This window comes from Anoplopoma fimbria, chromosome 11, assembly GCF_027596085.1.
Source record: "Anoplopoma fimbria isolate UVic2021 breed Golden Eagle Sablefish chromosome 11, Afim_UVic_2022, whole genome shotgun sequence".
NCBI classification, from domain to species: Eukaryota; Metazoa; Chordata; class Actinopteri; order Perciformes; family Anoplopomatidae; genus Anoplopoma; species Anoplopoma fimbria.
In genome coordinates this window covers 13,314,433-13,339,763 of record NC_072459.1, presented here as the reverse complement: position 1 = coordinate 13,339,763, position 25,331 = coordinate 13,314,433, and the positions used below count along the sequence as shown (strand labels likewise).

Genomic DNA, 25,331 nt, shown 5'->3' with positions numbered 1-25,331 from the left:
GGTTTTCAGGGTTTTCTAAGGTGTATTTGACAAATGTTGACATTTTTGGCCCTCTTAAGATTGTAGTTGTGCTAGGTGAATCAGTTTAATATCTAAAGAAATGTTCCTTATGTTTTTCACAAGTGTGTAATTTGTGATTCTACATGACTCTAGAATAACCCACAGAAATCACCTGTTGATTAAATGCAAGCTCTGGAAAAAGAGATAGAGAGTTTTTTTTCTATCAAATCTACCAAATGTGTTCTGATAAAAGCAGCTTTTCAATTAATTAATCTCAGCCAAGTACAATTTGTGTTGGGCGTCCAGAACAGCATGACTGCCTGAGCTAGTTCGAACTCTGAACAATATATTCTCCTGTATTCTCTTTAAGGAGCGAAATAATTCAAACTAGTCCGTTTTGGTTATGCATGTGTATGTATGTATGTATGTATGTGTGTGTGTGTGTGTGTGTGTGTGTGTGTGTGTGTGTGTGTGTGTGTGTGTGTGTGTGTGTGTGTGTGTGTGTGTGTGTGTGTGTGTGTGTGTGTGTGTGTGTGTGTGTGTGTGTGTGTGTGCATACGTGTGTGTGTGTGTGTGTGTGTGTTATTGGGGAGGGGGGTGTCGGTGCGTAAAAGTCTCAATGTTGGGAAGCTCTGCGCACGGACTATGTACTCTGGGAGAGAGAGAGAGAGAGAGAGAGAGAGAGAGAGAGAGAGAGAGAGAGGAGAGAGAGAAAAAAAAAAACCGAGAGGGACAGAGAGAGAGAGGAGGCGGAGTAATACCAGACGCTGGGACAGATCGGGAAGCAAAAGTTTTTCAAAAGTTTCAGGAGGTTACCCGAGAATCACAGCAGCCTTGGCCGAGCTGCGGAGGATAATACGGGATTGGGACCTAACGCTACACTTTCCGGCTGACTTTATGAAAAAGTCCCTATCGATTTTGGAGCCTTTATTTTTATGTGAACTTTATAAAGGATGTATTTCTACTAAAAGCCCAACTTGAAACGTTGGAAAGTTTACCACCGAAATGGAAGGGAATATTCCATGGATTATTTTGTCATTTTTATTGTTTATGCACATGTGTGAAGGTAAGTCAAATTAATACTATTTTGTGGCTGTACATCCAGATGTAGACTGGACATGTCTGGACAAGCAAATCAAATGAAATCTGGACTATATCGCTAATGAGCTCTGACATGTGTATGTGCAAAACGGATGTTGCAATTTTTATTTGAATTGTATTAGTAATTTGATTTACCGCTAAAGATAGGATAATGGCGAGAGATACCGAAGACTTTTGTCTAAATATCATACACACTCAATTTTTTTGTTTGTTTATAAATCCCATACTTCTGTGTCTGGAAAGTGGGTATTTTTTTTTTTTTTTTAAAACAAATTATAATTGATCTTGCTGCAATGCTTAGTTTCATCTGTTAGAGAAGTCTGGTGGTTGGCTATGGTACCTAGTAAATGAGCGCTGCTGCTCCACCGAGTTAACAAAACCCCAAGTGTAGAAGTGGATCCAACATCAGCAGCACTTTAAAAGTTTTGCTGAGGAGCTTGGACTTGTGAAATGATGCTTAACATGATCGCCCACTTTCCAAAAAATGTATTTATTGTATTTGGGGAAGGAGGGGGCAGGCTTAAAAAATGAGTTTAAGCTAAATCAGGGGATGATGCACCGAGGTTCCCCCCTCCCTTTCTAAACAAAGACCTTTTAAACAACTGATTTTTTTTCCCCCCCTCGAAGCGGTTGAGCAATGACTGTCAGATAGGATAAATTAACGTCTCTTAAACAAACTTGTTTCTTAAAAATCTCCTATCAGCACGCATTTCTAACAAGGGATCACAAAAGTTGATATGCTTTTTGACAAAGTAAACAACAAACAGGAGTGTTTGTCTGCAAGATGCCACAAGTTGCAAAGGCCTGCTAAAGACATGTTTGAGTGAGTTAAGAGAGGATACATCTATTTTACTTATCTCCATGATACTTCACACAGAGTTTATGAAGTTCTCATGCTGTTCCATAGGAACATTAGAGACAGTATTGGTGAAATTTATTACTTTTAGGGTTAAATGTTAGGTGAAAGTGGATGACAAAAATGAATTTGTCAGTTGTTCTCTAACAAATGTATCTTATTTCCACAGGGTCCCGTTGCGCAGATAAATACAGACCTTGTGAAAATGGAGGGACATGCTTAGATTCACCTTCCCGGTGCATGTAAGTGGAACATATGTAAAGATCTGACTTTTCTCCTGCCTTAATACTTCATAAACTCAGCTTTTGGAAGGCATTCAAACCACTTGTTTCCTTGTTTGTAAATTGATTGGCTGTTATTTGTCAGTTGGTTTTTCAAAGTTTCAGGGGAAAGATTGATTTCCAGTCTAATACTTAGTTTTAAACAATTAAGTGAATATGCCTTCATTTTATCCTGTTTGTTCTTAATTTACAACATTCCCATAAAAGTGGTGAAAGACGGGACACGCTGATCAGGTTTACACCGATGAGCACCATCAAGCCTCAACATGTTGAGCTGCTACACTCATCTTTTGCACCTGTTAAAGAGCTTTGTCAGACATGTATCACAGCATTATGCTGCACATAGCAAGTCCAGTTTTCATTGTGTGTTTATCACTGTGTGGTATGTGAGTACATTTCAGGACTTTAAAACATTTTATACACAAATTGTCTTCGGTTGCTGCCTGCTTTGGGCATTTTTGAGCTCTCACATCTTTTGACAGTGATAAGGCTTTTGTTTTTCAAATTGCTGAGGGGGGTTGTGTGGGAACCTACTACAATAGTCAAGTTAAATGGCCTACAGTGTCTTGCCCGGGGGTTATTTGTCCTTCTTAAGAACCCTTTAGCTTAGGAAACATGCCTGAATGTTTCAGATGGAAGAGATGCTTTGATTGATAGAACAACAACTACTGGGTTGCCAGCTGCTCCCCTCCAAAAAAGTATATTTATTATTTTATTGGCATATACTTTACAATACTGCAGGGCTTAAAGTTTAGCCATTAGCCGGAATTTACTTCTCACAAGCAAACAATGAGGCTTTTTTCATATATATATCTCTTCTTCTATACATGAAAGTAAAAACATAGTTCTATGAAGTGATCATTCTGCCAGTAGCCGCCATTTGACACTAGACAATGTGTAACTCGGCTGCTTGTGGAAAAAGTAACTACCTCCCACATTTTTTCAATCATTAGCTAGAGCCAAGATGGGTGAGTATCATTAAGTGAGTGAATGTATAATTATATGCAGCCAGATCTTTTTCTTCAGCATACCCAACATAATTTTTCTCAGCAAATGATTCCATGCCCCCTTACTCAGAAATAGCATTTCCCTACCAAAAGTGAAAATTATGTTTTACCTAGTTTCAACATTTGTCTCCAAATATTTTCTTATGGAAGACACCAGTCATTCATCCTTTGTGCTCCTTTAATCCTTTTGTGCTGTGTACATGCGTTAGGGGTGTACAAGTTGGGCATGTGTAATCACTATGCTGGTACAGTGCCAACAAAATGAAGCCCTTAAAGTGCAAAGAGAAAGGATTTCTAATGGAAGGGGACATCAAATGTCATACCACACAGGGTAGAAAGAGTCCCATGGCAGGGCAGAGCAGTGGAGCGGAGCGTGGACACATGAGAGTGGTCAGACCAGTCCTAAACAGAGGTGAGTGGTGGAGCTACCCCACCCCTTCCCCTGGGAGCCTACAGAAACGGGAGATTGAAAACAGCAGAAAAGATCCTTTCTTCTACCAGATACCTGCCTGTAACCTGGCACCATCAGAACAGGGCGTAGGGAGAGACAGAAGAAAGGCCACAGCAAAACGATGCCGATACACAGAGTAGCAAGACTGAAACAAAATGCAGATACAGACGGATAGGCCTACATGTTTTGGCATTTGAAAGGAATTCGGAGAACCAGTAGGAAATACCTTTGCTTGAAATCACCCCTGTTCTACGGAACCACACACACTGTTCTTTGTGGAGTTCATCTGCACCTGCTTGTTGTTTGGACTCTTGCTTATTACATTTTTCTTATGGCGGGTATCTTCTCAAGTGACGGTAACGTTGCGTGTATGGCCGCTACCATTGTTACTGTCCCAGATATCAATGTATCCCCTGTCTTGTTGGGAAACACAAACACCCTATAGCTCAAACATGAAAGAAAGGTTTTCTATCCTTTTAGTCATTTACGTGCCTCTGAGTGTGGTGGCTACTCCTCAGTTTGCTTAGTAGAGGTTGCAGGCCAGAGATGCTGATAGGAGATAACAGTAGTAAACTGATTCCCATTTCAACTCTTTCAGTTACCCAGTAAAAATCAGTAAATGCTTTTAGTCTTAATGGGCTGAGCATTTCAACCAAGGTTTCTAACTTCCATCAGATATTGACTGCAACTGCTTGTCAGCCATACATTCCTTTCTTTATGATTGCGACAATGGTTGAACATGATGAAGAAAGACTGGTTGCATTCACTATTGCTAAAGTGATCAAATAGGGAAATCCAGTATTTACTTATGACCAGCAATCTGATATGAGGCAACTTGTGTTCAGCTCAGCATCCATGTCAGACGTGGGTTTATGTGAGAAATTGTATAATTAAAGCAGGTAAAATGTGTTGGATGAAGATGATTACCATTGACATAGATGCACTTCATCACCATATGAATCTGTACTGTAACATGCCTCTGTGTCTGAGTTTGTATTGACACATGCAATGGTGGGAATGTGGCTTTTACCAAACCAGAAAGGAAAAGTTGCGCAGTAAACAGCACCTAAACCCAATAAGTAAAATAAATTAGATTTTTATTGTTTATAAACTGCTGCATAGTTTAATTACTATTTGGTGTTCATCCAATCCCAGAGCATACACTTCCCTCTTCAACCAATTGGTTTTGTTTGAGGGCTGAGGTTTTGTAGTATGTCTGTTCCAAAGATAAAGATGCTCTGCAATTCAGCACTACTCAGCATGGCTTACATTCAAAACACTGTGTTGTAATTTGAGGTTTTATCTACATTTTCTTACACACCGTTGTTCTTGACAATGATTTTTAAGTAGTGACCACTGAGTCTCCTTTCTATGATCTTACTGTGGCCCAAAGTTTTGAACTTGACAGTGAAGGGTTGATAGTGTCACAGAGAGTGCTGCCTTCTAGGTGAGCAGTCAGGAAGTCCAGTTGAAGAGCTTTGGGGCCCCTCAGCTCCGCCCTGTGAGCAGAATGTGCTGCCTTGCGAGGGCCACAGCGGCGTGGCCCCGAGGAGAGATAATTAGGCAGATTGAGAGGGTGTCATTCAGAGAGGATCCAGCTGGAGGGAACGGACTGGGGGCAGGGAGTGGGTAGAGGGAGGCTGGCTTGAAGGGTGGGAGTGGGGGAGGGTGGTGGGCTGCGTAGAGGACAGCTGGTGGATGTTGTGATGGTAATCCAGTGGAGTCAGATCTTGACAAAGGGGAAGCATAGGGCCAGGTGCTGCCATTGAGCAGTCAGCCGCCCCCATACTGTGAGAGACAAGCTCGTGGAGGAATGAAACCAGTAGCTCTCAGTCCCTCTAGCACATGTTGCCTCTCTCACAGCGCAACGGCAACCAAGTCCACTCTTTTTCTCTCTGCGTGTCGTCCCAGCTCTGGCAGCTCATCCTCTGCCTCTGTGTCTCAACACAGTGGCAGATCGCAGATTATGACCAACTCTTTCCTCTGAGCTGAATGGAAATAAATGTGTGGCTTCTTCGCTGCGTGAAGCCCATGGATGGATACAGTGGTCCCCTTTATGTTATTAATGTTTGGCCCTTGGCCTCAGTAGCAGAGTGAGCATATAAATCGTGAGTGTTTTGTTATGACCCGGCAACTCCCAGCCTCTTAGAACATGATAAAGAGGACATCTTTGACTTTGATGGGGAGCAGACTGTCCAGCGAGTGTGGACTGCTGTTTCTTTAGTGAAAAGTTTGAATATGGCTACTTTATTTCACTTCAAAACATCAAGAACTGTACATCGATTTGAGGAGAAGGGAGACATATTCTTTCTGATATTTTCAATAAGGACAAATTCAATTTTCACAGCGGAGGGTCCACCTTTTTCAAATGGGTAATGGGACAAATACAAGTTAATTTTCAAAAGAAATGCATTTTTGAGGTACGCAATTCACTCAGAAGTTGAAATATACACACATGCCAAGGCACATATTTACTGATGGACCATAGCAAAGAGACAGCCTATATTGTTGGCTTAGTTCAGAGCACCTCGGGGCTAGTGTTTTCTTTGGCATCTTTATGGTGGATTAGAAAGGAATGCTTAGTAAGATTCCTCCTGTCCCTCTGGTGCTTTCAGGTTATTGTCCGTACCTCCCGTCCATTCACCCTGGTAGCCCCTTCAGGAATGCCTTTAACAATACTGTCAGCCTAGTCTCATTGGAAATGGGATGTTTGGAATGACTTGTTTGATTTGCAATTACTTACTTTGCAGTTTTGTGAGGCAACATATAGCCCATATCACTCATGGTGTTCTGACAGGCAGATGGAGCCATTGTCATGCCATTATCAAGGAAAACTAATGCATTATAGACCAAGTAGTTTGAAATTTCTTAAGGATTGCAGTTGTCATATCTATGAGGAGATGAGTAGTGTCTAACCAACAGGTTACGCCATCATAGGGAGGAATATTTGGGTATGTTGTCCTTTCCTCTCTCTGGGTCATGAATTGAGACTTAGCTAAGGTTCCCAGGCCCCGTCACAGGAAGTTGTGCCTTCTGACCTCCCTGCTACGCGCATCCTGTCTTATCAGAGAAGCTTAAGCAGCTTACTCAGTCCAACCACATCGCTATGCTCCTCAACTTTCTCATCTCTTGAGTAATTTAATTCCATCCTCCCCCATATGATTAACTTGTTTTATAATTCACTACTTGGTACTTATATCTGAGTATGTGGAAAAGAAAAAAATGTTGGCTCACTAAAAACAAACCCAATGTGCTAATTAATTTCATATTTTGCATTGTTTTGAGTTGGCACAGGAACATCCATTTACAAATGATGTATTATTATTATTTTTGGAGTCAATGTATTTCCAAACCATATGCGTATGTAGGGATAGGCCTGGTTCTGAAGTCTCATCCCTTGGTTGTTTGTTGTTATCCGTGAGAAGATGACTTCTGAAGAGACATTCAGGCAGGCGCCATTGGAATAACTGAGGCCCGCCAGCAAAATTTCCCTAGTCTCTCCCTCCCCTTTAGAAGAGGAAGGGATGGGTCCATCATTAAATGATTCAGGAAAAGGCATTCACTTTTCCACTAAGCACATTTTCCACAGACATCTTGATTTAAATGTTTATCCTCCATATTTAAGATTTATCAGAGCTTGTAGGACTTACCGTGCCACATCGAAGAAAAACGTCCTACATTATTGTTATTTTTTTAGTTTTATAAAAAAATGTATAATGTATGACCCACAGTCTTCTTTAACTAGTTCATCTTTTAGTGACAGCAGTTAAGACAGTAGACATTTTCTGTTCTTTTTTGCTTATCATTAAGAGCCTTTGCCAGTGCAACATAAACAATCTCTTTCTTTCAGGATTATAAGCATGTGCTGGTCAATCTGTGCAGCAGTTTCAGTCAACATTGTTTATCTGAGGTGTGGTTTGTCACTTGTAGCTTTTTTAATCCACTTTAATTGTGCAGCAAATGTTTGCTGTGAAATAAATAGCAATACAGGCCATGAGAAGGTCTAAGATCATTTTTGTCACGTCATGTTTGTACTGTTAAGGCTAATATGAGAAGCATTTGACAATGCATTGAAGTTGATCTTGCATGTTAGGTTGGGGATGGGGTCCTTCTTTAAATTTCAGTTTCACAGTTTAATGGAATCTGGTTCAGTTTAGGTGGTTGGGTGGGGTTTTGTGGTTGAGTTCAGTGGAGAATGCTTTGAAAGACCTCGACCCTGGGATTCATGCAATGTGGTTATGGGCAAACGCGTTGCTATTTGAAAAATGTCAAGGAGTACTCTTCCAAAAATCTGTTGACACGAATTTGTTCGGATAGTGTACAGACAAAAAGTGAAAAAATTACCATCTCTTGCTGGGTCTTTTTCATGGCAGCATTAAAGAGCACAATTTTTTTATTGTCTCGGTGAGGAAGATCTGTGCAGTCCCTACTGCCAGGAAAATGCCAGACATTTCCTTGGCATTCTGGATTTATGTTCTTATACATGTGAATCTAGGCGCTAAGGGACTACCAGATGTGAGAAGGATGCACTGGCAGCGCTCCTAGCTTTCCTGTCAGATTCAGTACTTCTTCTCCTGAAGAGAAGTTAAATGTCCTTATATTCACATGTTTAATATTCATGCTCTGGGGGTCTGGAAACCTCCTTCTCAAGATTTCAATACCTCCATTGTGTGTCTAAGCACAATTGTTGGAAACTTTGCACTTTAAACTGTGAAACACGCATCCTTTTAGACATGATCATACTTAATTACTAGACTGAATTGGTGCCGCACGGCGCTCAGTGCTACCTGCATATGAAGGGGATCAGTCTTTCTGAAGTGCCCCAACTGTCCTTACGAAACCCTGTCTCCCAACACCCCCTTTTTTTCTCACTCCGGCTCTCTCTCACCATGGGTTACTGTTGCCAGGCTACAGCCCAGGCCTGTTGGTCCATGTAAGCCCAGGCCTGAAAGACTAGCTGTTTGGGTCACTGCTCCCCCCCAGCACTTTCATACAAAGGAGTTCTGACTACTTTGGCTCTTTTATTTGGGCCACAAAACACTCCCCAACCCCCAATCTGGCTCTTTGCTGAGAAAGGGAGAGCCACGCTGGGGAGAGCAGAGCAGAGGAGGCTGTTGGAAAGAGGGGGGGATGTGGATGGGATCCTGTTGGCAGTGTGGTGTCAGTATGGACTTGCATTAAGGAATAGAGCTGGTTCTCCTGCTTGCTTGTAGAAGGGAGGGCTTGAGGGAAAAAACGTCTGTTGAGTGAAGGAAGGACACATTGTTTCCCAAAGATCCTGATATTTTTTTGTAGCAGCAGCCTTAGGCTCACCTTAAAATTTCAATTAGCTCTTCTCGTTCAATATATTAGATGAAATCTTTCCCCAGGTCAAAAGATAGTGGTTCTGTTGTTGCTGCTCTTCCTCTCCATTAGTTTTAGGAAATGCCCTCTGAGATAGGAAGACTCCTTTATACTTGTTGCTTTGTGGAGCATGACTGTGTGTATGAACCGTGTCAGAGATTACAGGCTCTTTGTTCACAGGTGAGTCACCTTCTGACCTCTGGCAGAGTAGATGCTATTGTATAGGAGAGGATGAGCTCAGGTTACCCTGCTTCAGTGACCCAGAAAGCAGGAAAACTGGCATTGGGTTACACACATATAGGTGACAGAACTCACTTGCATAAATCAAACTGTTTTAGTCAGATGATCCTCATACTTGATGTAGAACAACTGGGAAATCCCAGTGCACTGCTGCAATGTCTATTTTATATTACAGAAATGTTTTTCAAGGTGATTTGCACTTTAAACTGGTCTTCATTAAATGTTTAACAATTGCCATTGTCTTTCTTCTTTCTTTTATTACTTTCTCTGTTTATCCTCTCTTTTATGGGTTCACGATACTACCCTTCCTCAGAGGCTGAGGCTGGTTGTAAGTTTCATTTTCTTTGTGTTTGGGTGTGTAGTGATTGTTGCATGTGTTTGCATTGTTGCAGTGGTGCCTTCGTGTCACAGTCTTTAAAGTCTGTTAAGAGGAAATGTCAATGCATGTGTTTGTGAACGATGACCAATTCCCCTGAGTGTTGTGAAATGGCCAATGTGTGTGAGTATGTGTGTTGGTTATGGTTAATGGGCATTTCCCATGAGTAAAACAGCACAGTTGTTTTGGCTTAAAGTCTGGCAGGAGAGCTAGATGCCAGACACCCAGAGGTTCACTGACAGATGTGGACAGATGCACGGTGCCGGGTCTGCAGCTGGCAAAAGACCTCATATGTGTTGACACGGGCAGATTACCCATTCTGGCCATCCCTCCACTGTACTCAACGACCTCTTGCTCATCTGCTCCACTCTCTTCCTCAAAGGTCAGGAGTCGTCAATTACTAAATATGACTCAGGCCCATTGCCCAACAGCAGCCTGCACCTGCCTTCCACATCCGCCACAAATATGGCTGGGCCTAGGCTAAGGCACAGTTCCTGCCTTGCTGTTCCCAGAGGTAGTGGAATCCACAAGGTTGTAAAGAGCCTGATAAGGAGACTCTCAGGTGCACCAGGACAAAGTTGCATGTCTCTCACAGTCTCCGCACTGATAGCACTCTGATTGTTTGTTATGGGAGTTGCATGTTGGCTATGAGTCAGATCGAGACAAAAGAATGTGTGTTTTGGCTGCTCAGTTCAGTGTGCATTTGTAAGGGAGGACAAATAATTAATCAGGCAAAACTACTATCTTCATTCTTACACACACACCCACATGCACAAATGCACTTCATTCTCATAACTCAACACACTTGATTCCAGATACCTAGTATTTCAGTGTTTATGGTGCGACATTAACACGCACTTTGACACACAATACTTCCTGTTATGAGTTGTAAGTTATTCTCTGCCACATAGAGTCACTATGGTCTTCGGAGAACAACAGCCTGTTAAGACTGTAGCTCTTTGGCTTTCATGAGCAGTCAAATGCCCGCAGTACGCTCCAGAATCATTTCACTGTCAGTCTGTGTAGTGCTTTTCAGCTCTATAAGCAACTTTCTTCCTTGGCTCTTTCAAAGCCCTCTTTGTGCCACATTTGTGTTTCATTTTTTAGTGACACCCTAGATTCCAGACATAGTTAATTTGCCTCTAAATAAACCCAGCCAAGCCATGACAAATAGCCATGGGGACCAAAAGTGGGGGTGGGGAAGGGTGGCGAGTTGGGTGTCAGGCTTGCTTGTTCGTCTATGAGGTTGCTAGGGCAACAGGGATAGTGCATTCGGAGTAAGTCCAGTGTTTTCATAGCAAGGGGACGAGGGATTACTGGAAATATGACATGACATTCTTGCTGGACCAGACCACTCTCTCCTCCTCTTCGTAGCCCTCTCCAGCAATTCCACCTTCTATAGACATTCTCTCCTGCAGAGAAGCCCCAACCCACTCCCTGCAGCCTGAGTGACATTATCATCACAATTAGACGGGGGACCTCTGACATTTGACCTCTCAGCGCGTGAGAGAAGGGGGTTGTCAGGGGGAAAGACAAGCTGGCGTTTTGGGGGGGGGGGGCTTTAGAAGATGGAAGAGTAGCTGTAATAACTATCTGAATAACTCGCTCAACATTGGTGTTGGCCCGGCTTTCTAATGCTTAGCCCTGTGGCTCCTCCAATTCTCTATTGTCTTTTTGAAGCGGGTTAAAAAGTAGTATCCAGTTATTTAATAAAACTGGAAAAAACATCTAGATACTGATCAAGTCATCCTTCTTAGCTTATACCTGTAGCAACTTCAAACTCCTAGCCAGGGGCAAATATTGTTATAGTTTATTAAGGGGGGAAGGTACATCAAAACAGTAAACAATGAACTAACACTAACAGTGTAGTGGTGATGCTCCTGTAAAAGAGAATAGATGAGAACCCATTGTTGATCCTGCCCAGGGGTTCCTCTCCAATGAGAAACTAAGGGCGGGCCAAAACCCAGCCGTCACTGCCCTGTCATCAGCATCAAACAGCCTGTTTGAAGAGGGGGCTTGTTCCCAGCCAATGGCTCCATTGTGGGTATAGAGTTACCAGCTCATACTGTACTCCTTAGTAAGTCCAAACCTTGTCTAAACTCCCATAAGACCTCTGCCGAGAGCTATAGGGAGCCATGTTTATATGTTTATCTCAATTTCTGAGTGGAGCAGGTTTAGGACAGACTTACACAACGTTTTCACAGCCGAAATAGCGAATATAGCGCATTAGCAGAGATGCAGGAGAAGCTTCATTCATCCTCACGTGTGACTACACAGGATGCGTTCAGGCACATTATTTCGTGTTGGTCATCTGTTTGTGGCCACCGTTTGTTAGAAGATGTTTTGATTGAGATGGAAGCCTGTTTGTTCCGTTGCGCGTGGGACGGATGACTGAAAATGTGTTTTTTATTCATGTACCACAACTGCTTTTCCTATTAGGTTGATGTGTGCTGTGTATAGTCCTCATTTTTCTCATGTCATCATTTGTTTCCAGACTGCTGTTTCTGGGTGTGTTCTTTCTCATATATTAGAACAGAAACAAGAGCTGAGGTGCGGAAAAACTGCAACAGTGTAAGAAGAATGTTGGCTAACATGAGGAAACTGAGGCTTTTCAGCTGGAAATAACAGAGAATGTGTGTTGTGAAACCCATAAGACAAAGAGAGATGGCCTCCCTCCATCTTTATTTAAAAAGTGTTTGAGTGTATGTGTGCCTCACTCTGTGTGTGTGTGTGTGTATGTACTGCATGGTAAGTACTTATGGGGTAAGCCATGTTATTACAAATTCATTCCAGGGTGCAGAAGCATTACTGAAGCCAATGTATGAGTCAGGCAGCAGGCCTTGCCAAGGTGTCAGGGGCCCTGATTGCCAAACCCAGAACTTGGTGGGGTTTGGGCTACACTGAAGTTTGAGTGCCGAAGCTCGGTCCTTAATACCTTAGTTTCTCATCTTGTGATCTGTTTTGACCTCCAGGCTCAAGACATCCTAATATGTGTGTGAATTTGTTTGTCCAGATGCCGTCTGGGATTCATTGGTCCTCTCTGTCAGCACCAGGATCCCTGTCACCGATCATCACCATGTCTGAACGGAGCAGCTTGCAAGAGCCAGGTGGTCAATGGTATCCCACAATACACCTGTGTTTGCCAGAGAGGGTTCAGAGGTACAATCTATCAGAGTTTTTCTTCATTAGAATGATCGGATCTGAGAAGGGAGATTGAAAGTTCCTATTTTAACTGAATGCAATTCACTATTTAATCTCCAGGCCAAGACTGCTCCCTCATTGATGCCTGTGCCACAAGTCCCTGTGCCAATGGGGCCCGTTGTGCCAATTGGAATAACCACTACAACTGTTCCTGCCCACCTGGCTTCCAGGGAAAGAACTGCCGCAATGACATTGACGAGTGCCGCAAGACCGGCGTGTGCCTCAATGGCGGCCTCTGCATTAACACCCATGGGTCCTTCCGCTGTCAGTGCCAACCTGGATACAGCGGGCGCACATGTGAGGTGTCCACGCTTCCCTGTGCCCCATCCCAGTGCCTTAATGGGGGCACCTGTCGTCAGACCAGCGACCATTCCTACAAGTGTGCTTGCCTACCAGGTAGCCCAGCCCACACACATATATATATATACACACACACACACACACACACACACACACACACACACACACACACACACACACACACACACACACACACACACACACACACACACACACACACAACACACAAACACACACACACACACACACACACACACACACACACACACACACACACACAAAATCAGAGTTATAGTGCAGACCTCGTTTTTTCCCAGGACCCCAGCACAGGGCTACAGGCATACACATTTTCCCAGCCTGATGACGTAGCTGTTAGTGCTATTCCTGGGATTAACTCCTCTCTCCCAGGTCAACTTCCTGTCTGCTATTAATAGCTAATGATGGGAGAAGGATGGTGGGAGAGTTAAAGACGCAGCCCACCGTCACTCTCGTCCACTCTGCTCTTTTCACAACAGAAGGAATTTACTTTATGGCCTTCTGGTTTCCCACTGGGGAGCTGACAGGAAATGTCTCTTGCCAGAGAGGAAGTCATTGAAACTGTGAGAGATTATAAAACAAGCAAACACTGCGGGGAGTGCAGACCTCTGAAGCAGGCAGGAGTCATGGTTGTTGCTGGCATCGTATGGGAACCATCATGAGAAGATGTAAACACTCAGACACCCTCTGAACCTTTTTACTGCCCACATTACCCCACACCTCCTCTAGTGTGGGAAGTATAACTCAACGTCATGAGTGGAGATGCTTGGTGTCTGGGACAGGAACCACTGAATGTTTAGTAAACTCTCAGTTGGTGTATGTTACTGTGTCTGTGTGTCATAGCTCTTTTTTTCTCTCCCTCTGTCTCAGGGTTTTCGGGCCACAACTGTGAGAATAATGTGGATGACTGTCCAGGTCACAAGTGTATGAATGGAGGAATATGCGTGGATGGTGTCAACACCTACAATTGCCAGTGCCTACCAGAATGGACAGGTACAGCTCTATTAACATAATATTTTAAATCAACATTAAATACATATATCTCATGGTGAGTATGTACAAGCCAATATATCATCTTATCACACTAGGGCAATACTGCGCTGAGGATGTCAACGAGTGTCTCATGCAACCAAATGCCTGCCATAATGGGGGTACTTGCTTCAACACCATCGGTGGTCATACCTGTGTCTGTGTTAACGGTTGGACTGGAGATGACTGCAGTGAGAATATCGATGACTGTGCCATAGCCGTTTGCTTCAATGGGGCCACCTGCCATGACCGTGTAGCATCCTTCTTCTGCGAGTGCCCAGTTGGAAAGACAGGTTAGTGGGTTTCGGCAAATTGCCCCCGGGTGCCTCTTAATCGTGGCTGCTAAATAGTTTATTTCATGTGTTGTCTTTTTTTGTGCCATCCCCACAGGTTTGCTGTGCCACCTTGATGATGCATGTGTGAGTAACCCTTGCAACGAGGGGGCAGTGTGCGACACCAACCCCCTTAATGGCCGCGCCATTTGCACATGTCCTGCCGGCTTTGTAGGAGGTGCCTGCAACCAGGACATGGATGAGTGTTCAATTGGTAAGTCTGCCATTTCTTTAACCATTTCGCAGTACTGTGGTCATCGCCTCTCCGCTTTGTCTTTTTCTCTTACTGTGTTTCATATACTGAACCTCAGTCTTTTGTCCGCAGGTGCCAACCCATGTGAGCATTTTGGTAAATGTGTGAACACAGAGGGCTCCTTCCAGTGTCAGTGCGGCCGCGGATATGCCGGCCCGCGATGTGAGATTGACATCAACGAATGCCTGTCCATGCCCTGCCAGAACGACGCCACTTGCCTGGACCGCATTGGAGAGTTCACCTGCATCTGCATGCCAGGTATTCAGGCCTGTTAAATTGTATTTCAGCACTGCCAATATAAAACAATACAGAACACCTCAATTCATCCTGATCATCCACTTAAGACAGCCCGAAACCAATAGCAGAGTTGAACAACCATTTACTATTTAAACTTGCTGAAGCATCATCTACAATTCTGCCAGACGGACTGCCACTGTAGACTGTTATGTAATGCATTCCCATTGATGTTGGGGGTGTGGAGGCACTGCTCTACTCTCAGTGCACTATACAGCCAGACAGGGTATTAGTTTAGACTAAGTGATGGTTTGGACACTCACTGACAAAAACACAGAGAAACTCTCACGCACAGTCCTACATGCATCCTGGGGTTTTGGGAACTATACAAATTAGAGCTGGGAGTCGGGTCTATAGGACTGTATGTGAGAGAGGGCGAGCAGTTAGGGGGAGGAGTGTGCTGTGAATACTAATGAGTGGTAGAGTGGTGGGAATGGAGCGGAACAATAGGGCCCCTCTGTGCTCCACTTTGCACCCCTCATACACAGAGAGGGAAAGAGGCCTTTTCCCAGAGCCTCTCCCCCTCCCCCTTCTTTTCCAGAGACAGGCCCTTCCTCATCACCCTCCTCATCATCAGCCAGCCTGGCAAAGCTCATGTGGAGCTACTGATTATCTCTGATTCCACGCTAGCCTCTCCCCCAGCACTCCGATCAACACTCTGTTTCACCTCAAAAAAGGAGCCCTCCATAGTTTACTAACGCAGAATGTATAACATGCATTTGTTGAATGGGACACTGACCCAGGGAGAGATAATGCTCTGTGGACAGTAGGGTGTGGTGATTTCAGGTTAGTTGAGTGGGAGCACTGGGGATGCTCTAGGGATCTTTTATAACATCCTATGGTTCAACAGAAACAAGTGTCAAAATCTCTGAGGCCTCCCATGAGAGAAACTTTCCCACAGATCCTTTCCCCATCCCAAAGTGTAAACACTACTACTGACATACCCCTACATAAACATGGAACATAGGGAATCTGCCTCAACTGCAAAAACGTATGTGATTCAATTTGAACTTCTCTCTTCCAGGTTACATGGGGACTTACTGTGAGGTTGACGTAGATGACTGTGATAGCAACCCATGTGTGAATGATGGCATCTGTCGGGACATGGTCAATGGCTTCACATGCACCTGCCAGCCAGGTAAGACTTATCTGACTGGCCGTGATTTCTATTGCCTGTGTTTATGTCTCTCCCTGTTAACAACTCCAACCCGATGACAGCAAAGAGCCAAAGTTTAAATGTCCACAGAACCAGAGGAGGGAGGGTCAGACTTTCTACTTCTGCCTGCTGGTGTTTAGAGCCCACAGGGCAGCCTATCCTCTCCTCCTGCCCGAACAAAGACACTATTGTGACCCCCGCTCCCCTCCTCTGTGGAATGTGGAAGGGACAGCAGTCTCCCTCATCCTGCCCTGGTGGTGGTGGGGAACAGCAGTCCTGCTAATGAGATTCTTTTCCAGGTCCTCAATTTACATCTGGGACAGACGTCCCCTCTCCACCCCCCATCTAGCTATTGAGCCGGTGGAGCTGATGCAGGAAGGGAATGGGGGGGGGGGGGGTTCCCTAAAAGAGAAAACAATCCCACCGTCTCCTCTAAACCCCCCCCCCTTAGCAGCCCAAGCACCAACACACAGACCGTCGTGACACTGTTAATCAACTGAGCAGTGTGCTACCAATGCACCAATTCACCCCTGTCTGGGCACTGTGCCCACTGATTTCAAGCCTACTCAGTTTCTCAAGCTTTTCAAGTGAATAGATTTGAGATAGTATTACTGTTGTTATTATTCATAATTAATTCATTCATTTTTCATATCATTTTTCTTGTTTTTGTCATTTAATTTTGCTGCCCAGATATTTCAAACTACCTGATAGCAATATTATTTTATTTTAAGATCCACCTTGTATGCGCTACATTGTTAGTCCCTTCTCAAAAACATTATCAAGGTCACAGGCTGTCCATTGCATTCTTTAGTGGTCATCTTAGCATTGGTCCAAGTGCACAGATGTGCACATGTCCTTAACCAGTCGAGACACTCTCAAACCCAACCTGAGCCAGACGTCACTAACCTAGCTAAAGACCTCTGCCCTTCTAAGAAGAGACAGAACTGCCCTCTGACCTGAGCATGGACGCTTCCACTGGACCTTCTTTCTGACCCTTCACCTCTGTGTTTGTATGTCCCAGGGTTTACCGGCACCATGTGTCAGATCGACATAGATGAGTGCGCCAGCACGCCTTGCCAGAATGGAGCGAAATGCCAGGACCAGCCCAATGGATTCGATTGCCACTGTGCTGAAGGTAAGGGCTTCTGTACCAAATAGTTGTCACTGAATAGGATGTACACAGCTCAAGATGTCTTCCCAGGCAGAAGAGCAGATGAGCCTTAACCACTTGTTGGGCTGTTTTTGGTCTTTGTTAAGTGTTCAGTGTTTTGGGGGGTCAGCTATTTCCCTGGATGTCTGCTGGCCGAGCAGACTGACTTGAGGCCCCTAATCCCCCTCTTTCCCTCGTCGGCTCTCAGGATCATGGGGTCACTGAGGACCAGCAGTTGCCAAGAAAGGAGCCTTGGTCATCACCCCGACATCTGTTCATCTGTTAAACCCCCACACACCACCTTATGCTGCATCTTATCTATCATTCCTTCACATTCAGTCATGTCCAAGTTTGAAAACGAACCCAAATTCAGTGAGCAACATAAAAGTCTGTCACAAAGACTGCATATGTGAGCTGACTGTGTTTATACGTTGATATTTAACATTTTTGTTTGGACCTAAAACTACGGAGGAGCCTGCTTCATTGTTTCAGTGGCCAGCTGCTTGGTATTCCCTCTGTTTGTGGGCCCCTTCTGTTGAGTGAAGTGGCCCTGTTTGACGTGGCGCAGCCTATTGTTCCCTCCGCCACTGAGAACAAAAGCAGGACTGGGAGGCCTGTGTAGGGCCCTTCTTTACTGCTTTGCTCAACTCAGCACTGCTCTACACACATACCACACAAACCAACACACAGACACTGTCGACATGGAAACCACAGTAATCACAACCAAAAACTGTAGAAATTTCTTTAAAGAAAAAGTTGGAACCAGACAGAGGAAGTTCAACAAAAAAACTAATTTATTTATAAAAGGAGGAACATTGGATGAAAATGAGGAACCAAGGAAAAATATTAGAATAAAAACTGCTTTTTATTCAGAAAAATAACTTGCTGCATTAGATAACACGATAAAAGTCTTAACATAAATCTACATTCTACCCCTTTTTCATCTTTAGGTTATGAAGGGACACTCTGCAAGAGTAATATCAACAACTGTCAGCCCGACCCATGCCACCATGGTACTTGCGTAGATGGCATTGCCAGCTACACCTGTAACTGTGATGCTGGCTACACAGGTTATCGCTGTGAGAACCAGCTCAATGAGTGCCACAGCAACCCTTGTCAGAATGGGGGCAAGTGTGTGGACCTGGTCAACAAGTACATCTGCCAGTGCCAACATGGAACCTCTGGTAAGAACAATAACTCCAAAATCACTCCTTGTTAATTCAAACCTTTGAATTCATTCATTCATTCATTCATTCATTCATTTTCCGTAACCTGCTTAAACCTTTGAATTGATTTTATGAAAATACATCATTTGCAGCGAATATACTGCAACTGTAGGCTAAATCATGTTGTATGCTCACACATCAATGCAAAACTCTAACTTTAAGTAACTCTTTGTCAACACAGGCACAAATTGTGAAATAAACTTTGATGATTGTGCCAGCAACCCATGTGACTATGGCATCTGCAAAGATGGCATAAACCGCTATGACTGTGTTTGCAAACCTGGCTTCACTGGTAAGGCCCTTTGACAATGAAAGCACAAATTTCAGATAAAAAAATCAGTCCTCATTGGAAATGTTGATGAACACAGTTCTGATTGTGTCTTACATCTCTCCTGCCAGGTCCCACGTGTAATGTGGAGATAGATGAGTGTGCATCTAGCCCCTGCAGAAATGGGGGGACATGTGTGGATGAAGAGAATGGATTTCACTGCCAGTGTCCAGAGGGCTTTAAGCCCCCTTACTGTTACTCCCAGGTGGACGAGTGTGGCAGCAGCCCATGTGTCCATGGCTCATGCAGAGATGACATCAACGGGTATGAATTGTTTCAGACTTTGCAACTTTAAGTGGCATCATATGTGATATCAAGGAGAAACTTGGCATCAACGCCTTGCAAGCTCGTTGCTAATCCTACAAGTCACAACTTGTACATTTAGAATGTGTCATCTTTTGGATTATTGACTGTATTCCTGTATTTCTAGTTATCGCTGTGACTGTGAGCCCGGATGGGTGGGGAAGAACTGTGACCTGGACAGGAACGATTGTTTGCCGAGTCCCTGCCAGAATGCTGGCACGTGCATCGACCAGCTCAATGGCTTCACCTGCAAATGTCGTCAAGGCTTCAGAGGTAAGTGTGTGGCATGGTAGCACAACAAAAAGTTACCGCTGAGGTCATCAACATAAAAAAGAACAGTACAAAGACCGCCCCCTAGTGGTGGGTTAAAAATATGCCATATTCATTCCCAGTGTTTGGCCAAGTCTTGGAACCATCAAAATTCAGTTCCATAATATGTGTTAATGTCTTGTCTGCCCCTCCGACAGGTAACCTCTGCCAGGTGAACATCAACGAATGTGCATCCAGTCCCTGTCTGAACAAGGGCACTTGTGTGGATGGTGTGGCAAGTTTCACCTGTCTGTGTGAGCTTCCTTACAGTGGACCAACTTGTGCTGAGGTCCTCACCCCTTGTTCCCCTAACCCATGTTCCAATCATGCCATCTGCACACACACAGCAGACTACTTGGGCTATCAATGTAACTGCCAGTCAGGTTGGCAAGGTAAGAAAATCATTTCCTTAACTCAATGCCTCCTCGTCTATTGTGAAATAATCGGCCTTGAACCTTACAGAAAATTCTTTATTGATAAACGCTTGGGATCTTGACCTTGAACCTAAACCTTACTGTACACTTCTTTTGCATTTCAGGTCAGTTGTGCAATGTGGATGTAAATGAATGCATCTCAAACCCTTGCAAGAACCGTGGGACCTGCACAAACACACTTGGAGGCTTTGTGTGCTCCTGCAGAGCTGGATTTACTGGGCTGATGTGTGAATCCGACATCAATGACTGTTCTCCTAGTGAGTGGCCACATTAACCTAGCGTGCTGAATTACTGTAATTGTCTGTTGCTATCAAACAAAATGCCAATTGTATACTGTTCTTAACCAAAGTGATCTTATCCTTTTGTGCCATCAGATCCATGCCTAAGTGGAGGGTCCTGCACAGATGGTGTGAACTCCTTCTACTGTAGCTGCTTGGCAGGCTTCACTGGGCCCCGCTGTGCTTTAGAGATCAATGAATGCCAGAGTTCCCCCTGCAAAAATGGAGGCACATGCACGGACTATGTTAACTCCTACACCTGCACCTGTAGGCCCGGCTTTACCGGCATCCACTGTGAAACCAACATCCCTGATTGCACTGAAAGGTGAGTGTTTGAGTCATGGAGACATCCCAAATTGTACTTTATCAACCAGCTCAAATACACATGTATATTACTACTAAATATGACGAATAAAACTAAAGTCTATATGTTCACTCATGTCTGCAGCTCCTGCTTCAATGGAGGGACGTGCACAGATAAAATCAACGGCTACTCTTGTAACTGCCGCTCAGGCTTCACTGGCTCCCACTGCCAATACGAGGTCAATGAGTGTGACTCCCAGCCCTGCCTCAACGGAGGCATCTGTCAAGATGCCCTGGAGTCCTTCCGTTGCTCCTGCCCTAAGGGCTACACTGGGAACCGCTGCCAGGTACACCCACACACTCAGACTCATCTTAAAGTTTCTTGTAAGGGCGTTGTGTCTTTGTGAATTTGTTTTCAGACTAATAAATCCTCCATTTGCCTCTTGCCTACTCAGACACCAGTCGACTGGTGCAGACGCTCATCTCCCTGCCAAAATGGAGGACGCTGCCGCCCGAAGGATGCTTCCTTCACCTGTGACTGTTCCAACGGCTGGTCTGGACGTTACTGTGACGTCTCCAGGGTTTCTTGTGAGACAGCTGCTCGCCATAGAGGTATTAAATTACTTTTAACCTCTTGGCCTGTGATTGTGGTTGTAACTGAGAATTCAAAGTTACATTTTTCTTCCAAATCTTTTCTAATCAGGACTCCAGACAGATGAGCTATGCCACCACGGTGGTCACTGTGTCAACACCGGGAATGCCCACTTTTGTAAATGTCCTGCTGACTACACTGGAAGCTATTGCGAAAGCCAAGTGGACCACTGTGAAGACAAACCCTGCCGCAATGGCGCCACCTGCAGGGGATACGTGGGAGGGTATCAGTGTGATGTGAGTACATCTCTTTGACAATATTATGTGCTTCTCTGTCAGATTTTTAGCAAAGTCAGTATTCACACAGTGTCATCACAATTGTGTAAATAATGTAATTGTCATCTGCATGTCTTTACAGTGTATGCCAGGCTTTACTGGACAGAACTGCGAGATAGAGATCAATGAGTGCCAGTCTCATCCTTGCCAGAATGGAGGCACTTGCATTGATCTGGTGGGACATTACATCTGCTCCTGCCCCCCTGGCACACTGGGTAAGCAAGCACATATTCAACAGAAACCTATGATTATTACTAGAGATTACACTACATGGGACTTAAATGTAATATATTTAAAGAAGTACCTAATAATCCTCTCTTTTTAAGGTGTTCTCTGTGAGATCAATGAAGATGACTGTGCCCCACCTCTGAGGATGCGCAGTGCTCCCCCTAAGTGCCTGAACAATGGCACCTGTGTGGACCGAGTGGGTGGATACCGCTGCAATTGTCCCCCTGGATTCACAGGAGAAAGATGTGAGGGAGACATAAATGAGTGTCTCTCCAACCCCTGCAGTCCCTCCAACAGTCTTGACTGCATCCAGTTGCCCAATGACTACCAATGTGTCTGCAAGCCTGGATTCACAGGCCGAGGGTGTCAGAGCAGGTTTAGTGTGTGTGAGTCTCAGCCTTGTCAGAGCGGAGGAGTCTGTTCCGTGTCCAGCAGCTCTGCACTGGGATACACTTGCACGTGTCAGCTTGTAAGTACACATTCACATTAAGGATTTAAACACCTAATTGGATTTTGTAGTTTGTGCATTTGAGCTTTTGTTATTTGTTTATTGAAAATTCAACTAAGTGGATGAATGGTGTCTTTCCTTAGGGTTATGCTGGGCCCAATTGTGAAAGGAGCATGTCCTGTCGGGAGCTGCCCTGCTACAATGGAGGTAGCTGTGCGCTCACCACGAGGGGCGCGTTGCACCTGCGTGCCAGGTTATGGTGGGCCCCAGTGTCAGCATCGCAGTAATGAAGGCTGCTCTTCCCAGCCCTGCCGGAATGGAGGGTTGTGCACTGAAGAGACCAGCTTCCCGTTCTTCCACTGCCAGTGTCCTGCTGGCTGGATAGGTAAACGGTGCGAGCAGAGCAGCAGATCCACAGAGGTTCCATCACCCTCATGCCCTCTAGCAGACTGTCACGGCAAAGCCAAGGATGGTGTTTGCGACAAAGAATGCAACACGTTCCTTTGTCGCTGGGACGGCGGGGACTGTTCTCTAGCGATGGACCCCTGGTCTCGTTGTGAAAACTGCTGGCAAGTCTTCAACAACAGCCAGTGTGATGAGTCCTGCAACACTGTTGACTGTCTGTATGACAACTTTGACTGCAAAAGCAAGGGGAAAGTTTGCAAGTAAGTCCACTTTTACTGCTAATGGGATTCCCCCCAATATTTTCTGTATTGAGCTAAGAAGAACTTGAGCTGATCCTTCTGTTTGTGTTGTCTCCAGTCCAATTTATGAAGCCTACTGTATAGACCACTATGCTGATGGAAAGTGTGACCAGGGCTGCAACACAGAGGAGTGTGGCTGGGATGGCTTGGACTGCGCAGGAAAGGTTCCAGAAGACCTTGCTGATGGTGTCTTGGTCTTGGTAGTCCTACTGCCTCCAGAGAAGCTTCTCCTCACCAGCACGGCTTTTCTACAGAAATTAAGTGCTATCCTACACACTTCACTCCGCTTCCGACTGGACCAGAATGGAGAAGCCATGATTCGACCCTACACTCGCAAAGACTCCCGCTACAAGCGGGAGTTGCAGCCTCATCAGGAAGTCATCGGGTAAGTCCGGCCTACAATAAACTTAAAAGCTGAAGTATTTCCTGTAGATTGTACATTACACTTAACACCTGCCTCTCTGCTATTCCTATAGGTCATTAGTGTACCTGGAAATAGACAACCGTCTGTGCTCTCAGGGCTCTGAGGGCTGTTTCCCTACAGCTAAAAGCGCTGCAGACTACCTGGGAGCCCTCTCAGCTGTAGAAATGCTCCGCTTTCCTTACCCCCTCAAAGCAGCTAGTGGTGAGTAGAGATACTCAAAGAACACAAAATAAACTTGCAAGACTAATTAGGTACACATGTGTGATTACTACTTTGTCTTTTCACCACAGTTGAACACTTGCCTGATGACTCCATACCTCCATGGGGAAAGCTGATGCTGGTGGGGATAGCTTCTCTTTTCCTTTTGGTCATCCTTGTGATAGGCATGTTGATTGCTCGTAGAAAGAGGGAACACAGTACCCTCTGGTTCCCTGAAGGCTTCTTCCTCAAAAAGGAACCCAGCAGCAACAAGAACCGCAGGGAACCCGTGGGCCAGGATGCTCTGGGGATGAAGTAAGTTATTTGTGTGTAAAATGTAAGACTAATAAATGGAACTGAAATACTTTAGCAATGTGATTTGTGCGTATGTTGTTTAACATATTAATTTGTACACAGAAACATGCCAAAAAATGCGGAGGAATCTCTCCTTGGAGATCACAGTGAACATTGGATGGACTCAGACTGCCCCGAGCCAAAAAGACTCAAGGTCAGTTACACACCATCTTTACATTTATAAACGTTCCTAGTCAACTCACATACAAGCAAAAGAGTGTGTACGTAAATTATACAACAATATCTCAGCCTGTATTAACGCCTGCAGTAAGTAACCAAATAGAATTTTGTGCTTCTGTGCGTTCAGGTTGAGGAGCCGAGTATGCTCTCAGACAGTGAAGATGCAGTGGACAGCAGGCAGTGGACACAGCATCACCTTGCAGCCGCAGACATCCGTGTGCCTCCCACCATGGCCCTCACCCCACCTCAAGGAGAGTTTGAAAGCGACTGCATGGATGTTAACGTCCGAGGCCCAGGTTGGTAGTGAGATAACCTAAGTTTTAAGATTGGAACTAAGTTTTGCAGGTTTTCTATACTTTCTTTGATCTGTTATTTTGAGCGTTAGACATAGACATAAACTCATCTCTGCCTGTTTTCTCTTCTCCTACCAGATGGTTTTACACCTCTGATGTTGGCATCATTCTGTGGAGGTGGCTTAGAGCCCGAGGTAGCAGAAGAGGAGGAGGCTGAGGAGTGTTCAGCCAACATCATCTCTGACCTAATCTACCAGGGAGCCTCCCTTGCTGCCCAAACGGACCGCACTGGTGAGACAGCGCTCCACCTGGCTGCTCGCTATGCCCGTGCTGATGCTGCTAAGAGGCTGCTGGATGCTGGGGCAGATGCCAACGCTCAAGATAACACAGGACGTACACCGCTACATGCTGCAGTGGCTGCAGATGCACAGGGTGTCTTCCAGGTAAACAAACATCAACCTGTACTGTTAATTTTTCCACATCAGTTGTAGAAATGCCTTTTACTGATTGTAGTACATGTATTGTATTAAATCCTAATGTTGAACCCAACTTTTTCATCTAGATTCTGATCAGAAATCGGGCTACAGACCTTGACTCCCGTATGTATGATGGCTCTACTGCACTGATCCTGGCAGCACGGCTGGCAGTAGAGGGCATGGTAGAGGAGCTCATCACTTGTCATGCTGATGTCAATGCAGTAGATGAATTGGGTAAGTGGGGGCAATGTTTTACTCGTTGGTGTTCAGCATTTTCGTGATCATTTTCACTGAAACTATAGATGTGTAATCTCCTTGTTTGTTGTCTCTTTAAGGTAAATCTTCCTTGCACTGGGCTGCCGCCGTGAACAATGTGGAAGCGACTGTTGCCCTGCTGAAGAATAGCGCAAACAAAGACATGCAAGATCTGAAGGTATGACATCCACTTTGGCTTTTGTAGCAGCGTGGCTTTAACAGTGAGAATGTTTGTATCTAACGCAGCCTGCGTTTGT

The 25,331-nt window shown here is 44.8% G+C and overlaps 1 protein-coding gene across 1 annotated transcript in view; it reads left to right on the top strand.

Moving 5' to 3' along the window:
• Window positions 1-823: 823 nt before the first annotated feature.
• Window positions 824-25,331, top strand: part of notch3 (notch receptor 3) — a 28,325-nt gene continuing 3,817 nt past the window's right edge. Inside the window, 32 exon segments of the mRNA XM_054607967.1 lie at window positions 824-1,066; window positions 2,127-2,199; window positions 12,669-12,814; window positions 12,917-13,252; window positions 14,063-14,185; window positions 14,281-14,514; window positions 14,612-14,767; window positions 14,879-15,064; window positions 16,125-16,238; window positions 17,278-17,391; window positions 18,357-18,590; window positions 18,814-18,924; window positions 19,032-19,224; window positions 19,391-19,536; window positions 19,731-19,964; window positions 20,111-20,263; window positions 20,381-20,609; window positions 20,733-20,934; window positions 21,043-21,199; window positions 21,291-21,475; window positions 21,597-21,729; window positions 21,841-22,211; window positions 22,334-22,413; window positions 22,415-22,855; window positions 22,953-23,279; window positions 23,371-23,519; window positions 23,609-23,831; window positions 23,934-24,024; window positions 24,178-24,346; window positions 24,482-24,786; window positions 24,906-25,053; window positions 25,155-25,252. Of these exon segments, the coding sequence (XP_054463942.1) occupies window positions 1,006-1,066; window positions 2,127-2,199; window positions 12,669-12,814; window positions 12,917-13,252; window positions 14,063-14,185; window positions 14,281-14,514; window positions 14,612-14,767; window positions 14,879-15,064; window positions 16,125-16,238; window positions 17,278-17,391; window positions 18,357-18,590; window positions 18,814-18,924; window positions 19,032-19,224; window positions 19,391-19,536; window positions 19,731-19,964; window positions 20,111-20,263; window positions 20,381-20,609; window positions 20,733-20,934; window positions 21,043-21,199; window positions 21,291-21,475; window positions 21,597-21,729; window positions 21,841-22,211; window positions 22,334-22,413; window positions 22,415-22,855; window positions 22,953-23,279; window positions 23,371-23,519; window positions 23,609-23,831; window positions 23,934-24,024; window positions 24,178-24,346; window positions 24,482-24,786; window positions 24,906-25,053; window positions 25,155-25,252 (5,922 nt within the window). The 5' untranslated portion in view covers window positions 824-1,005.